Source organism: Vulpes lagopus, chromosome 7 (genome assembly GCF_018345385.1).
Source record: "Vulpes lagopus strain Blue_001 chromosome 7, ASM1834538v1, whole genome shotgun sequence".
Lineage (NCBI taxonomy): Eukaryota > Metazoa > Chordata > Mammalia > Carnivora > Canidae > Vulpes > Vulpes lagopus.
In genome coordinates, this window is record NC_054830.1 from 53,141,395 (window position 1) to 53,157,473 (window position 16,079).

The 16,079-nt window shown below is 38.0% G+C and overlaps 1 protein-coding gene across 6 annotated transcripts in view; it reads right to left on the reverse strand.

Moving 5' to 3' along the window:
* Nucleotides 1-16,079, reverse strand: part of NR2C2 (nuclear receptor subfamily 2 group C member 2) — a 100,157-nt gene that overhangs the window by 36,361 nt on the left and 47,717 nt on the right. For all 6 annotated transcript variants that reach the window (XM_041762273.1, XM_041762278.1, XM_041762279.1 and 3 more), the window contains one exon: nt 11,691-11,801. In XM_041762273.1, coding sequence (XP_041618207.1) covers nt 11,691-11,801 — 111 coding nt within the window. The remainder of the gene's footprint in view (nt 1-11,690; nt 11,802-16,079) is intronic.

The window sequence follows — 16,079 nt, forward strand, 5'->3', positions numbered from 1 at the left end:
CTTCCCATCATAAAGATTTAAGAACTACCCCGCACCCCCAGTCGAGTCCCCAGTAAAGCCGACTAATTAGCACAGGTGGTTTCCATAATTTCCCTGATAAAGTTAGGATCTTGAAAACATGTATGATGTAATGGGTTGTAGGTACAAACTTGCTTGGCTATACAAATGAGTGAAACTCCTTTCTGTCTTTGCAATTTCTTAGAAGACTACCTGTAATGCATATCACATTCTGATTTAATGCTTTTTAAAAAAAACGAAAAGAAAAAAAAGGGGCATTTGGCTGGCTCAGCCAGTGGAACACATAACTAACTCTTGATCTTAGGGTTGTGAGTTTAAGCCTCATATTAGGTGTAGAGATTACTTGAATATTAAATTTTTTTTTTTTTTTTTTTTTTTTTTTTTTTTTTTTTTTATGAGAGTCATACAGAGAGAGAGAGAGAGAGAGGCGCAGAGACATAGGCAGAGGGAGAAGCAGGCTCCATGCACCGGGAGCCTGACGTGGGATTCGATCCCGGGTCTCCAGGATCGCACCCTGGGCCAAAGGCAGGCGCCAAACCGCTGCACCACCCAGGGATCCCAATATTAAAATTTTTAATTTAAAATTAAAATATTAAAATTTAAAAGGAAAGAAAGAAACTTGTTTTTTCTGTTTTCTATCTACCTTTACAGAGAGGTTTTCTGGGTGGGAGAAGATTTTGTTTCTTTTATTTATATTTCCTCAACATATTCAAACTACAGAAAACCACAAAGAGAAAATACTGAAAAAAGCTGGGGGGTGAGGGCAGGGGAGGAGAAATACTTCATCTATAGAGAAACAAGGATAAAATTCAGAGCAGATATCTTATCCAAAACTACATAAGCCAGAAGATAGCAGAACGAAATAGTTCAAATGCTGAAAGAAAGAAACCACCAAAGCAGGGATACTTGACAAAAATATCCCTCAAAAGTGAAGAAAAGTCCATCAGTGGATGATGACTGGATAAACAAATTGTGGTCTATCCATATAATGGGATACTATTCAGTCACGAAAAGGAATGAAGTACTGATCGTGCAAGATCATAGGTAAATGAACATTATGCTAAGTGAAAGAAGCTAGATACAAGAGGTCACATATTATATGATTCCATGTATATGAAATGTCCCAAACTGATAAATCCATAGAGACAGAATATAGATTGGTGGTTGCCAGGGGCTAGAGGGAAGGAAGAACAGGGAGAAATTGCTTAATGGGTAAGGGGTTGTATTCTAGATTGATGGAACTGTTTTGGAACTAGACAAAGGTAGTGGTTGTACAACATTGTGAATGTACTAAATGCCAATGCACTGTGCACTTTAAAATGGTTAATTTAAAAAAAAATTTATTTATTTATTTTGGGAGAGAGAGAGAGAAAGAACACAAGTAGTGAGGAGGTGTAAAGAGAAAGGAACAAGCAGACGCCTCACTGAGCAGGGAGCCCAATGTGGGGCTCGATCCCAGGACTCTAAGATTATGACCAGAACCAAAGGCAGACACTTAACTGCATGAGCCACCCAGGTGCCCCTAAAATGGTTAATTTTATGTCCTATGAATTTTGCTGAAAATAATTTTAAAAACAACAACAAAAAAGTCAAGGAGAAATACTTTCTCAGGCAAACAAAAACTAAGAAAAGTCATCACCAGCAAACCTGCTCTGTAAATAGTGTTAAAAGCTTTTCTTTAGTAAATGATACAGGTTAGAATGTACATAAAGAATGGAAGAGCACTGTAGGAGGAAGTGAAAGCAAAATAAATCCTATTTTTTAATTTCTAATTGATCTAAAATATAACTGTTTAAGTTAATAATAGTAACAATGTACTGGGTGATTACAGCATGTGGATAAGTGAATGAATGACAGCAATGTTCAAGGGATGGGAGGGAGGAATTGGAAACACTGTTATAAAGAACCTACATTACATGTGAAACAGAAGAGTGTCATCAGAAGGTAGGCTTGTATTAGCTTAAAATAATTAGTTAATTTCTAGAGCAACAACTAAAAACATTTGTAAATATGTATATTTGATACAGTAAGAGATAAAAGGGATCATATAAGTTCCTCAATCAAAACCAGATAAGGCAGAAAAGGAAGCCTCTGGCAACAAAGAGAAAACAGTTACACACATGGTTAACATTAATTCAAATATATCCATAACCGCTTTAAATGTGGATGGTCTACATATACCACTAAAAGACAAAGACTTGTTTGGATAAAAAAAAGAAGACTCAAATATAAATTGTCAATAGGAAACCCTAGACACAAATAGATCAAAAGTAAAGGGATGGAGTAAGACACCATGCTAGCATTAATCAAAAGACAGCTGGGATAACTGAATTTAAAGACAAAGTAGACTTCAGAACAAGGAAAATATCAGGCTAAAGACTTCAGAACAAGGAAAATATCAGGCATAAAGAGGGGAATTACATGATGATAAACGGGTTAATTCCCAAAAATACATAACAAGTCTAAACATGTATGCACCTAACAACAGAGTTCAAAACACCTGAGGCAAAAATGGATAAAACTGCCAAGGAGAAATAGAAAAATCAACTATTATAGTTGTAGATGTCATTGTTTCCTGTCAGCATGGTAGATTAAGGAAGCAGAAAATCAATAAGGACATAGTTGACTTGGACTGCACAACCAATCAGCCTGATACAATTGACATTTATAAAATAATCCACCTAACAGCAGGGTACACATTCTTCTCAAGCTTTCTTAGAACATTCAATAAGACAGATCACATTCTGGGCCATAAAATACAACTTAAGAGCAGCAGTGTCCACAATAGCCAAACTGTGGAAGGGGCCATGATGTCCTTCGACAGATGAATGGATAAAGAAGATGTGGTATGTGTCTGTGTGTCTGTGTGTGTGTACACACAATGGAGTATTAGCCATCAGAGAAGACGAATACCCACTGTTTGCTTTGACATGGGTGGAGTTGGAGGGTATTATGCTAAGTGAAGTAAGTCAATAGAAGGACAATCATCACATGGTTTCATTCATATGGGGAATTAAGAAATAGTAAAAGGGAGTATAAGGGAAAGGAGGGTAACTGAGTGGGAAAAATTAGAGAGGGAGACAAACTATGAGAGAACTGGAAAATGAACAAAGGGTTGCGGAAGGGGAGGTGGGCAGGGGGTCGGGGTAACTGGGTGACAGGCAATGAGGAGGGCACTTGATGGGATGAGCGCTGGGTGTTATACTATATGCTGGCAAATTGAACTTCAATAAAAACAAATGAAAAACACAAAACAAAACAGAATACAACTTAAGAAAAAATAGGAATCCTAAAGTATGTTCTTAGACCATAATGGAATTAAACTAGAAACAGTAACAGAAAAATAGTTTAAAAAATACCCACATATTTAGAAGTTAAATAACACACTTCTGAATAACATATGGGTCAAAGAAGAAGTCTTAAGAAAAATTTAATATATTCTGAACCAAATGGAGTTCAGTGCAGAGGTCTGGGCCATAGATACCTCCTTGGGAATCACTATATAAAATGACATTTAAGCCATGGGCTCAGAAAGAGTACAGAGAGGAGAGAGTGGGCCTAGACTGGAATCCTTAGGAACTTCAAGATTTGGCAGTCTGGCAGAGAAGGTGCAGCAAAGAACTACAGCCAATACTATAAAAGTGAGTCTAGAATTATTTTTTATTTTATATATCCCCTATTTTATATATTTCCTATTTTTAGAAATTATTTCCTGTGAGCTTTCCACATATTAATCCTCCTATTAAACAGAAACTTAGCTGATTGATCTTGGATATTTCAGAGCAGTGGTTCTAGAAAAGTCTAATATTTTAATATATGTATTTATACTCGGATCACAAAATACATTTAATGTAAAAGATAATCATAATAAAATTAGGCAATTTTCAAAAAGCCTATTGGCTGAAAAGTAAAGGGGGTAGAGTTATGGTAAAAGATGGGGAAAAAAGTACTTTCTTATTTATGATTATATAAAATTTAAGCATCAGCTCGATACTCAAAAAGATTAAACAGTATATACAGCATAATATATAGGTGGGTGTGTAGGGAAATGGGCACCCTCATATTGGGCTGGTGGGACTATAAGTTGGAACAACCTCTTTGGAAGGCAGCCTGGCAATGACTGTCAAAATTACACACAGAGGGCAGCCCGGGTGGCTCGGCGGTTTAGCGCCGCCTTCAGCCCAGGGTGTGATCCTGGAGACCCGGGATTGAGTCCCACGTCAGGCTTCCTGCATGGAGTCTGCTTCTCCCTCTGCCTGCGTCTCTGCCTCCCTCTCTCTGTGTCTCTCATGAATAAATAAAAATTAAATCTTAAAAAAACAAACAACAAAAACAAAATTACACACAGACACTCAGCTAACATTATACTCAAAGGTGAAAAGCTGAAAGTTTTTCCTCTAATATCAGGAATAAGACAAGAATGGCTACTCTTGATGCTTTTATTCAAGAGTACTGGAAGTTCTAGCGAGTGCAGTTAGGCAAGAAAAATAAGCATCCAAACTAAAGGAAGAAGTAAAACTGTCACTATTTGCAGATGCCATGATGTTATGCATAGAAAACTGTAAAGACAAGGGGCACCTGGGTGGCTCAGTCAGTTAAGTGTCTGACTCGATCTCAGCTCGGGTCTTGATCTCAAGGTTGTGAGTTCAAGCCCAACATGGAGCCAAGGAAAGAAAGAAAGAGAAGAGAAACCTAAATACTCCACCAAAAACCTGTTAGAACTAATAAGTGAATCTGGCAAAGTTGCAGGATACAAAATCAACATACAAAAATCTGGTGTGTTCCTATAAACTAGTAACAGGCTATCACAAAGAGAAATTAGGAAAACAATCTCATTTACAATTGCATCAAAAAGAATAAAATACCTAGGAATAAATTTAACCATGAAGGTAAAAGACCTACACACTGAAAATGCTAAGACATTAATAAAAAAAAAAAAAAAAAACAGAAGAAAACACAAATAGAAAAATATTCTGCGCTCATATATCGGAAAAATGTCTACACTACCCAAGGCAATCTACAGATTTAATGCAATTCCTATCAAAATTCCAATAGCAGAAATAGAAATAACAGAAATAGAACAAAGCAATCCTAAAATTTGCATGGAACCACAAAAGACCAATAGCCAAACCAACCTTGAGAAAAAAAGAACAAAGCTGGAAGTATGTTACTTGATTTCAAACTATTTTATAAAGCTATAGTAACCAAGATAGTATGGTACTGGCATAAAAACAGACACATTAAATGAATGGCACAAAAGAAAAAGCCCAGAAATAAACCTACATATATATGGTCAATTAATTTATGACAAAGGAGCTGAGAATATACCATGGGGAAAGGACAGTCTCTTCAATAAAAGAATGATACGGGGATCCCTGGGTGGCACAGTGGTTTGGCGCTTGCCTTTGGCCCAGGGCGCGATCCTGGAGACCCGGGATCGAATCCCACATCAGGCTCCCGATGCATGGAGCCTGCTTCTCCCTCTGCCTGTGTCCCTGCCTCTCTCTCTCTCTCTCTCTCTCTCTGTGACTATCATAAATAAATAAAAATTAAAAAAAAAAAAAAAAGAATGATACGGGGAAAACAGGATAGCCACATGCAGAAGAATAAAATGGAACCAGTATTTTACACCTTACACAAAGACCAACTCAAAATCAAGGGAAGACTTGGGGTGCCTGGGTGCTCAGTCGGTTAAGTATCTGACTCTTGATTTCAGCTCAGGTCATAATCTCAGGGTCATGAGATTGAGCCCCACACCGGGCTCCACACTAAGCAGTTTGCTTGGCATTCACTCTCTTCTTCCTCTGCCCTGTGCCAACTCCCATTTTCTCTCTTGCTCAAATAAATAAAATCTAAAAATAAAAAAAAATAAAAGGAAGACTTGATTGTAACATCTGAGACCATAAAATTTCTAGAAGAAAACATAAAAAGATGGTAAATTCGACATCAGTTTTGGTGATGATTTTTTGGATTTGACATTAAAGCAAAAATAAACAACTGAAACTATATGAAATGAAAAAGCTTCTGCACAGCAAAGGACACCATCAAAATGAACAGACACACTGAATGGGAGAAAATACCTGTAAATTATATATCTGTTAAGGGGTTAATAACCAAAGTATATTAAAACTCAAAACACTTCAACAGCAAAAAACAAACTGATTAAAAAATGGACAGAGGATCTGAATAGGTATTTTCCAAAAGAAGACAGAAGGTTGGCCAACAGGTACTGAAAAGTTCCTCAACATTACTTTTTTTTTTTTTTCCTCAACGTTACTAATGATCAGGGAGATGCGAATTGAAACCACATGAAATATCACCTCACACCTGTCAGAATGGCTAGTATCAAATAAAAAAGGAGCAATAACAAGTGTTGGCAAGGACGTGGAGAAAAAGGAGCCCTCACACACAAACTGGTAGGAATGTAAATTGGTGCAGCCATTACAGAAAACAGTGGCTTTAATTTTAAAAAAAATTAAAAACAGAATTATCAGATAATCCAGCAATTCTAATTTCGGGTATCTCTCCAAGGAAAATGAAAACACTAACTCAAAAAGATGTATGCATCTCAATGTTCACTGCAGCATATCCAATAGCCAACATATGGAAATAACCTATCGATGGATGAATGGATAAAGAAAATGTAGTATGTATGTATGTATGTATTTATGTGTGTATTTATTTTTATACAATTATACAGCCACAAAAAAGAATGTAATTTTGCCACTTGCAACAATACGAACAGACCTTAAGAATAGTATGCTAAGTGAAGTAAGTCAGGCAAAGAAGACAAAGACAAATATTATATGATCTCACTTATAGTGGTATCTTAAAAAAAAAAAAAGAGCTCATAGATAACAGAGCACAGATTGGCGGCTCCTAGAAGTGGGGAAGTTGGCAGGGGGTGGGGAGGGTGAAGGGGCTATTTAAATAATAATAATAATAATAATAAATGGGTAAAGGAGGTCAAAAGGTACATATTTCCAGTTATAAAATAAATGTCATGGGGATGAAATATACAGCACGGTGACTACAGTTAATAATATTGTGTTGCATACTTGAAAGTTCCAAGTTGGGCAGCCCGGCTCAGCGGTTTAGTGCCGCCTTCAGCCCAGGGCCTGATCCTGGAGTCCCACGTCGGGCTCCCTGCATGGAGCCTGCTTCTCCCTCTGCCTGTGTCTCTGCCTCTCTCTCTCTCTGTGTCTCTCATGAATAAATAAAAAAAATCTTAAAAAAAAAAAAAAGAAAGAAAGAAAGTTCCAAGTTTTTAGTATAAGAAAAAAAATTTCTAACAATGTATGGGTATGGATGGTAACCAGATTTACTGTGGTGATCATTTCATAATATATACAAATACCAAATCATTATGTTGTATACCTAAAGCTATTATGATGTGATAGGTCAATTACACCTGAATAAAAAACTTAAACATGGATATACCCTTTCTCCTGTAGTCCTAGTTTTAGGAATTGATCCTACAGATGTGCTAAATTAGACAGGTAAAAAAGGTTATTCACTGCAGCATCCACAGGATATCAAAATTGCCACTGAAGAGAAAGGGGAACTATTTGAAAAGGAGGGAGGGAGATGTATTGTTTACCCTACTTGTTTGGTGTGGTGTAATTTTGTTACAGCAATGAGTACCTGAGAGAGGCCAGAATATCACAGTGAGAAAGAAAACATCAGATGGTTGTGGACATGGAAAGGACAGAGAACAAACTGGCATTCAAGAAGAGATGTGCAGGAATAAAGAGCTGATAGAAGAGGGAAATAGGTAAGAAGGTGCTTTAAGAGCCCAAGTAAAGATTTCAAACTCTTAAACAATATATAACAGAAGTCCTTCCTAGTAAAATGTGAAACCTCAATATATAAAGTACACCAAAGAAGTATTTTATCATATATTTTATACAAGCTCAAATTCAAACATTTCCGTAGGTCAAACACTGAATACAATGATGCTCTTAAAACAAACTTGGGCAGCCCGGGTGGCTCAGCGGTTTAGCACCACCATCAGCCCAGGATGTGATCCTGGAGACCCGGAATCGAGTCCCACATCGGGCTTCCTGCATGGAGCCTGCTTCTCCCTCTGCCTGTGTCTCTGCCTCTCTCTTTCTCTGTCTCTCATGAATAAATAAACAAAATCTTAAAAAACAAAACAAAACATGAACTTGAAGTGGGGAGTATAGAGAAATATCTCAAAAACCTTAAAATACACAAAAATGGCAAGAGAAGCTTTATACCAAGGTCTGCCACCAAAAATGAACATGGCAGTACAAGTGAGCATGCCAGATGATCTCCAGTATGTCAAATTTGGTTTATGACAGGTTCAAGTGTGTTTTTCTTTTCATCTACTTTGACTGCTTTAAAAGCTCAATTAAAAAATATATATTTGAAACTAATGTTTATGTCATGTGGGAAGCAAAAAAGACAAAATTTGCAAACACTGCATTCTGAAGAAAATCTATGAGATTTATTGAGAAGCTACCTTGTGATTGGATGGGTCTGATTAAGCCGCATTCTCAGACAAGTGGGTGCTCTCCTATGGCTCTTCTTACCTCCCTATCTCTTCCATAGCCCCCACCTTAGTCCTCTGTTATCCCCACAACATGGCTCTAAATGCTAGCCACAGGCTACTCCTCCCACTCTGAGGACTGCCACCCTTCCTGCTTGGCCCCAAAGCCCCTTTGCAGCTATTGGGATGACAAGATACTGATAGATACATGTCTATGTTCTAGATCACCTTCTGCTGGCCTGCATAAATAGATATATTGGTCTTGTGCTGTCACCTTGTTATCATTATTAAAAACAGTAACATAAATCTTGCTGTGGGAGAAAACAGCTATAAAGGACTTAACTGTGACAACTGATGACAGTTTAGAATATGAACTATGGATTAGATAATATCATGTTTCAATATTAAATTCCCTGATTTTTTTTTAAAATTCCCTGATTTTGGGCAGCCCCGGTGGCGCAGCGGTTTGGCGCCGCCTGCAGCCCAGGGCGTGATCCTGGAGACCCGGGATCGAGTCCCGCGTCCGGCTCCCTGCGTGGAGCCTGTTTCTCTCTCTGCCTCTCTCTCACTCTCTCTGAATGAATAAATAAATAAATCTTAAAAAAAAAAAAAATTCCCTGATTTTGATAACTATAGATTGTCATTATGTAAGAAAATGTCATTGTTCTTAGAAAATACATACTGAGACATTTAGGGCAAAGAGGTGCGATATCTATTCTCAAATGATTCAGAAAACATGTATGTATATTCACTCAGAATGTTAACAAACAACAGTGAATCTGGGTATATATACAGGATTTCCCAGTACTATTTTCTGTAAATCTGAAATTACATAAAAATAAAACTTAGCATTTAATCCTTTTAAAGTCCTATTAGATAGGTACTATTACTGTCATTTTATAGCCATAGAGGTTACAGAAACTTTCTCCAGAGTCACATAGCTGAGTGGAGACAAGATTTGATCCCAAGTCTGTTCCATTCAGAGCCAAAGCTCCTCAATGTCACCTAGCCCTATCACCCTTACTGTATCTTTCCCTCCCAGCTTTATCACAGAAGCCACCATTGAGGCTCTAAGCACTGTTATTCATGAAAACACTGCACCTATTCTCTCTCCAGGCCTCAGGGTGTTGGAGATTCATCACTGAAGTCAGGGCTAGAAACGAAAACTTCATTGAAGCCAACACCACCAACATCAAGAATCAAGGAATCATTCTATAACCTTAACTTTCCTTTAAAACAAAACAAAACAAAACACCAAACCTTGAAATACAGTTCAGTTGCACTTAGGGTATGTCCAATTTTATTGAGAGTTCATAATGTAAAGATTTCAACTATATTCACTGCACATAAAACTCTTGCCAAAAGGTTATCTTCGCCAGAGAGACTAAAAGCTCAACACCAAACATCTATTCTACAAGACTTTTCTGTTCAAGGGACCTTACCGCAATCCAGCTGGACAGCAGTGTCACCATGGGCCAAACACCAGCACGTGGGAATAGCCCCACTTGAAGAATGGTATACTATACTAGGGCAGCCCGGGTGGCTCAGCGGTTTAGCACCACCTTCGGCCCAGGGTGTGATCCTGGGGACCTGGGATTGAGTCCCGTGTCGGGCTCCCTGCATGGAGCCTGCTTCTCCCTCTGCCTGTGTCTCTGCCTCTCTCTCTCTCTCTGTGTGTGTGTGTGTCTCTCATGAATAAATAAATAAAATCTTAAAAAAAAAAAAAAAAGAAATGGAATACTAAAGTGGCCCTTTAGGAAAAGAGAGATTCTTCTCATACCAATATGGGGGAAATGTGCACTACTCTTGATACTTACTCTAGCTAACTGACAGTTTCCTGGGGAACTTTCTATGTTCTCATCTGCCCTCAGATGTTGTGAGGCCATGGTTAAATGCAGTTAGCTCCTTTTCCAGAGTGGGGAGAGTTATATAGGCAGAATCCTAACATTTACCACACAAAACTAAAAAGGACCTACTTTCAAGTCATAATGAACAAATAAGAACAAAATTAAAGAGAATAAATAATTTAGCTAGAAAGTTCCTAATTCTGAGGAATAATTCTGAATTTCCAAACACTCAAGATATGTGTTTCCTACTGGTATGAAGTTAAAATGACTTACATGAGCTTCAGTGTTTAAATTCGTATGCAATACAGACATAATGAGAAAATAATCTTTAACTTCTTTATAATTTTACTTATTAGAACTCTTCTACGCTTAGTTTATAATAGGTAGTCCATAAAAATCACTTTTAAGAGTGGGTAAATGTTACAGAAATTATCTAGTTGTGATATAATACTGTTCACTTGCACTGAGCTTGGAATCAACTATGTATGAAGCCATTCACTCAAATTACCAGTCCTCCCTGGAATTCTCTCAAACTCATGTTATGTTAACTAATGTTTTTTCTGCCACTTATTGTTTTTTTTTTTTCCACTTTTTTTTGTTTGGCCTTTTGATTCAGCTTATTAAGGTAACTTTGCATCTTTAATCTGTGTGTCATCAACATACTGTCCCTTCCTCTCAGTGTGTTGATCATGATTTCAATACACCTATCTTCTCTTTGTTCAATGGATGAGAGGCAGGGTCAGAGCTCTGGGGAAGACTGAACTTATATAAGTGAATATCAATTAGTTAACAACAATACTAGCAATAAACGTTACTGTATACAGATAATTAGTACATACTAAACATCAGTATGTGCCCATCACTATTCTAAGCACTTTACAAGCAATATTCCATTGATTTCTCACAATAACCTAATGAGGTTTAAATACATTTTCTAAATGGAAAAAAGGGAGGCACTGAAAAGGTAATTTTCAAGGTCAAAATACTAAAAAGTAGGGTGCTGACTTCAAATGGAGGCTCATCCACTTAACTACTAGGACATGCAGCCTCTCAATTTGGAAGCATGTAAGTAATTAAATGGTACATTGATCCTAATAGTTTCAAACAACAGTTTAGACTTTTGCATTAAAAGTTAGTTCAATCAATGTAAGCTTTTTTCTTTTTTAAAGAATCAAGGGGGTTGTACTGTACTTGATGACCAAGAAGCACAACTCCATAGTGAGATTCCGAGGCAGGTTTGTTCTGGAAAGGATTCAGAAGGCAGGACTGCCTTTGGGCAGGAGGCTGGAACCATGTGGGATTGGTGCAGATACCTGAATTCGCTGAGGTGAAGCTACCGCAGAGTCGGTGGAGATTATCTGGATGCGCGGGGAGGGGCTGGTCATCCCTGGAGATTCCGGCCGAGAGGTCTGTGTCCGTGGTACCTGTGGGCGAGAAGTGGGCTGGATCATAGGGGGCTCAGAAAAATGCCAAGTGGTGGCTGAGGACCATGCCTCTTGCTTTCACCGTGGCTTTGAGTAATAAACTTGAGTAGTTCTGGTGTTTGGATCCAGAATGACAAAGAACTAATGAGATATTTATAAGAAAATATAATCCTAAAAGAACAATTTCTAATATTGAAAATGCAAAAACAAACAACTCCCCCAATAAAACAAAAAAATTCCCCCCAAAACACAGATTTTTCAGATCTGCTCTATACAACTTTAATAAAATAGCTACTACAGTCAACTTTTTAGAAATGATCTTTGAATGCTTTCACTGTCTCCAAAACCAGCTGTGAAACACTCCTCTAAGATGATAGTTTCCAGAAGAAAGGCTCTTAAACACCACCAAGGATGGCAAAAACAATCAGCGCTACACCGAAAAACTACTTGGGAAAGAATCCTGGTAACCTCCCGCCCCCCCAGTCCCACTGGGATGGGACTGGGAGAAGCCCATCTATTATACAAAGGTCTAGAACTTGGGTATACCTACCAAAGGCAAGGTTCAAGGTTCTGAGTGGTCATCTAGGCATCTGAAGTGGGCAGATACTATTTTTCCTCGAATAAAAGTATATCATGGGGCGCCTGGGTGTCCAACCAGTTAAGCAAATGACTCTTGATTTTGGCTCGGGTCATGATGGTAAGACTGAGCCCCTGGTCGGACTCCATGTTGGGGATGGAACCTGTTTAAGATTCTCAAGATTCTCCCTCTCCTTCTGCCCCTCCCCTGCTTGCACATGCTCACTCACTCTTAAAAAAAAAAAAAGAAATCATAAGAAAACTACAGACCAATATTTTTATGAATATAGATGTAACAATCCTACATTAGCAAACTGAATCCAGAGGCATATAAAAAATTATACACCATGAGGGTGTCTGGGAGGCTCCATTGATTAAGTGTCCATCCATTTTCAGCTCGGGTCATGATCTTGGGGTCCCTGGATTGAGCCCCCTGTTGGCCTCCCTGCTCAGTGGGGAGTCTGCTTCTCTCTCTGCCCCTCCCCTTGCTCATGTGTGTGCTAAGTAAAATCCTAAAAATAAAATTCTACATCATGACTATATAGGATTGACCTCAGAAATACAAGGTTGGCCCACCACATGTATATACACTATATTAATAGAGGATAAAAGCTTCAACATCTCAACTGCCACAGAAAAATCATTGGACAAAAATCCAATACTACTTCATAATAAAACCATTCAACTAACTAGAAACAGAAAATAAGTTCTCAATCTGATAAAGAGTATCTATAAAAGTACTCACAGTTAACACAATACTTAATGGTAAAAGACTGGCAGCTTTCTTAAAAAAAAAAAAAAAAAAGATTATTTGAGAGATAGCATGCACAAGAGTCGGGCGGGGGGGGGGGGGGGAGTGGGAGGCTGGCAGAGGGGCAGAGGGAGAGAATCGAGTAGGTTCCACACCCAGCACAGAACCCTCAGGCTCAATCTTATGACCTCAAGATCATGACCTGAACTGAAACCAAGAGTTAGTTACTTAACCAATTGAGCCACCCAAGCACCCTATTACTGAAAGCTTTCTTCCTAAAATCAGGAACCAGACAAAGATGCCTACTTTTGCCATATGTACTTGACATTGTATTGGAGCTTCTAGCCAGGGCAATTAGGGAAGAAAATGAAAGAAAAGCAACCAGATTTGGAAAGGAAGAGAAATACCTCTATTCATAGATGATATGATCATGACATCACATGATCATACAGAAAATCCTAAAAACTCCAAAAAAACTATTAGAGCTAATACACGAGTCCCAAATTTGGAAGATACAAGATCAACACATAAAAATCAACTGTATTTCTATTCATCAGCAAAGAACAACCAGAAAATGAAATTAAGGAAATAATCTCACTTACCATAGCATCAAAAATAGGAATAAATACCTCAAAAGGGTAAGACTTAAACACTGGAAACTATGTAACATCATTGAAAGAAAGAACTAAATAAATGTAAAGATGTCTGTGTTCATGGATCAGAAGATTAATACTGTTAAGTATGCAAAACTACCCAAGTTGATCTATAGATTTAGCTTAATTGCTATCAAAATTCCACCTGCCTTTATTGCATAAATTGACAAGCTGATGCTAAAATTCATATGAAAATCCAAGGGATCCAGAATAGCCAAAACAACATTTAACTGTTTTGTTTGTTTTTTTTTTTTTTTTCATTTAACTGTTTTGAGTTGGAGGACTCACACTTCCTGATGTCAAAACTTACTACAAAGCTACAGTAACCAAAACAGCATGGCACTGTCATAAAAACAGATTATTTAGACCAATAAAATAGAAAAATAGCCCAGAAAAAAATTGACATATATGGTCAAACGATTTTCCACAAAAGTGCCACGACAATTCAATGGGGAAAAGAGAGTCTTCAACAAGTGGTGATGAAGCAACTGAATACAACACATATAAGAATGAAACTGGACCCCTAATACTATACAGGAAAAAATCAATTTGAGAGAACTCTGGGAAGATGGCAGAGTAGGAAGAACCAGGAATCTGTCTCCCCTACTAAACCTTTACTGTACTGGTGGACTCTGTCTGATATAACTATTTTGGGACTTGGGAGTCTACTGGATATTGAAGACTTTGCAACTTCAGGAGAAGGTTTGAACAATAAACTGTAGTTAATTTCTGTCAATTTCAGTTATTAGCAGGGTAGCAGCAGCCCATCCTCCATTTCTGCTCTGAAATAAGCAACTGTGCATATGTTCCTGAAATAGCTTGACACAACTTGTGGCAGCCTACATGGGCAAAAAGGACCCTTGTCCTCCAAATATTGGGATGTGCGCTCCAGTCGCTGATTGCTACTTCTGATCGCAGAGGGACAAATAAAGAGGGGGCAGCCACTGTTGCGGTTCATCCCCCTATTGTTGCAAGCCCGTCCAACTCTAGCTTAAGTGATTTCCAAGGCTGGATTATTTCTTCCCAAACCAGTTTTCTTTCCTCTTTTGGGATTTCAACCATTAAAGACCAGGACATTCAAAAGCAAATGCATATACAGGGAAAATTAGAAAGTGGTTGTAACATACCCAGGCAAATGTACAGGTCTGAGAAAAGACCTTAGAAGACCCTTAAGCTTATACATCAGGATGATCCTTGTTACCCACACAGCCTACAATATTAAAAACAAACAAACACACATCCTATATGAAAATCCTGCAATCCTAGGAAGAGGGGAGATTGATTTCCAGAGTTACCACATCACTGGATTCAAATGGGCAAAAGCTGTACCCAGTTCTTCCAACAACAAAATCAAAAGGTATACAAAGAAACAGGAAGGTCAAAAAAAAAAAAAAAAAAAAGAAAAGAAAGAAACAAAAAGAAACAGGAAGATATGAGCCATTCAAAAGAAAATAAATCAACACAAATGATTCCTTAAAAAGGTCTGATGTCAGGTCTACTGGACAAAGACTTTACAACAACTTTCTAAAAGTTACTCAAAGAACTAAAGGAAGATGTGGCTGAAGTCAGAACCAATGAAGAGATGAAAAAACCTAAATGGAAACTAAAAAAATTCTGTAAAAAGTACAATAACCACAGCACCTGGGTGGCTCAGTGGTTGAGCATCTGTCTTTGGCTCCGGTCATGATCCTGGGGTCCCAGGATCGAGTCTTGCATCAGGTTCTCTGCAGGGAGCCTGCTTCTCCCTCTGCCTGTGTCTCTGCCTCTCTCTCTGTGTGTCTCATGAATAAATAAAATCTTAAAAAAAAAAAAAAAAGCACAATAACCAAAATGAAAAATTCATGAGTGGGATTCAAAATCTGATTTGAGAAAGCAGAAGAATAAAAAACCTTGAAGATAGAACAATGGAAATTAGAATTTGAAAAACAAAACAACAAAAATATTGAAGAAATGTGACCAGAGTGTTAAGGGGCCTATGGCACAGCAACAAATAGACCAACATATGCACCGTGGGCGTCCATAAGGAGCAGAGAGAGAGAGAAAGAGGCGGGGAGAATACCTGAAGAAATAATGGCCAAAACCGCCCCAAATCTGAAGAAAGACATGAATATAAATACCTGAGAAGCTCAATGAACTCTAAGTAAGAGGAACTCAGAGACAAACTTTCAAAAGACAAAGAATCTTGAAAGCAGCAAGAGAGAAACTAATTCTCACATACACGGGAACCTCAATTATACTACTTGCAGATTTCTCATCAGAAACTCCAGAAGACAGTCAGTTGATATATTCAAAGTGCTC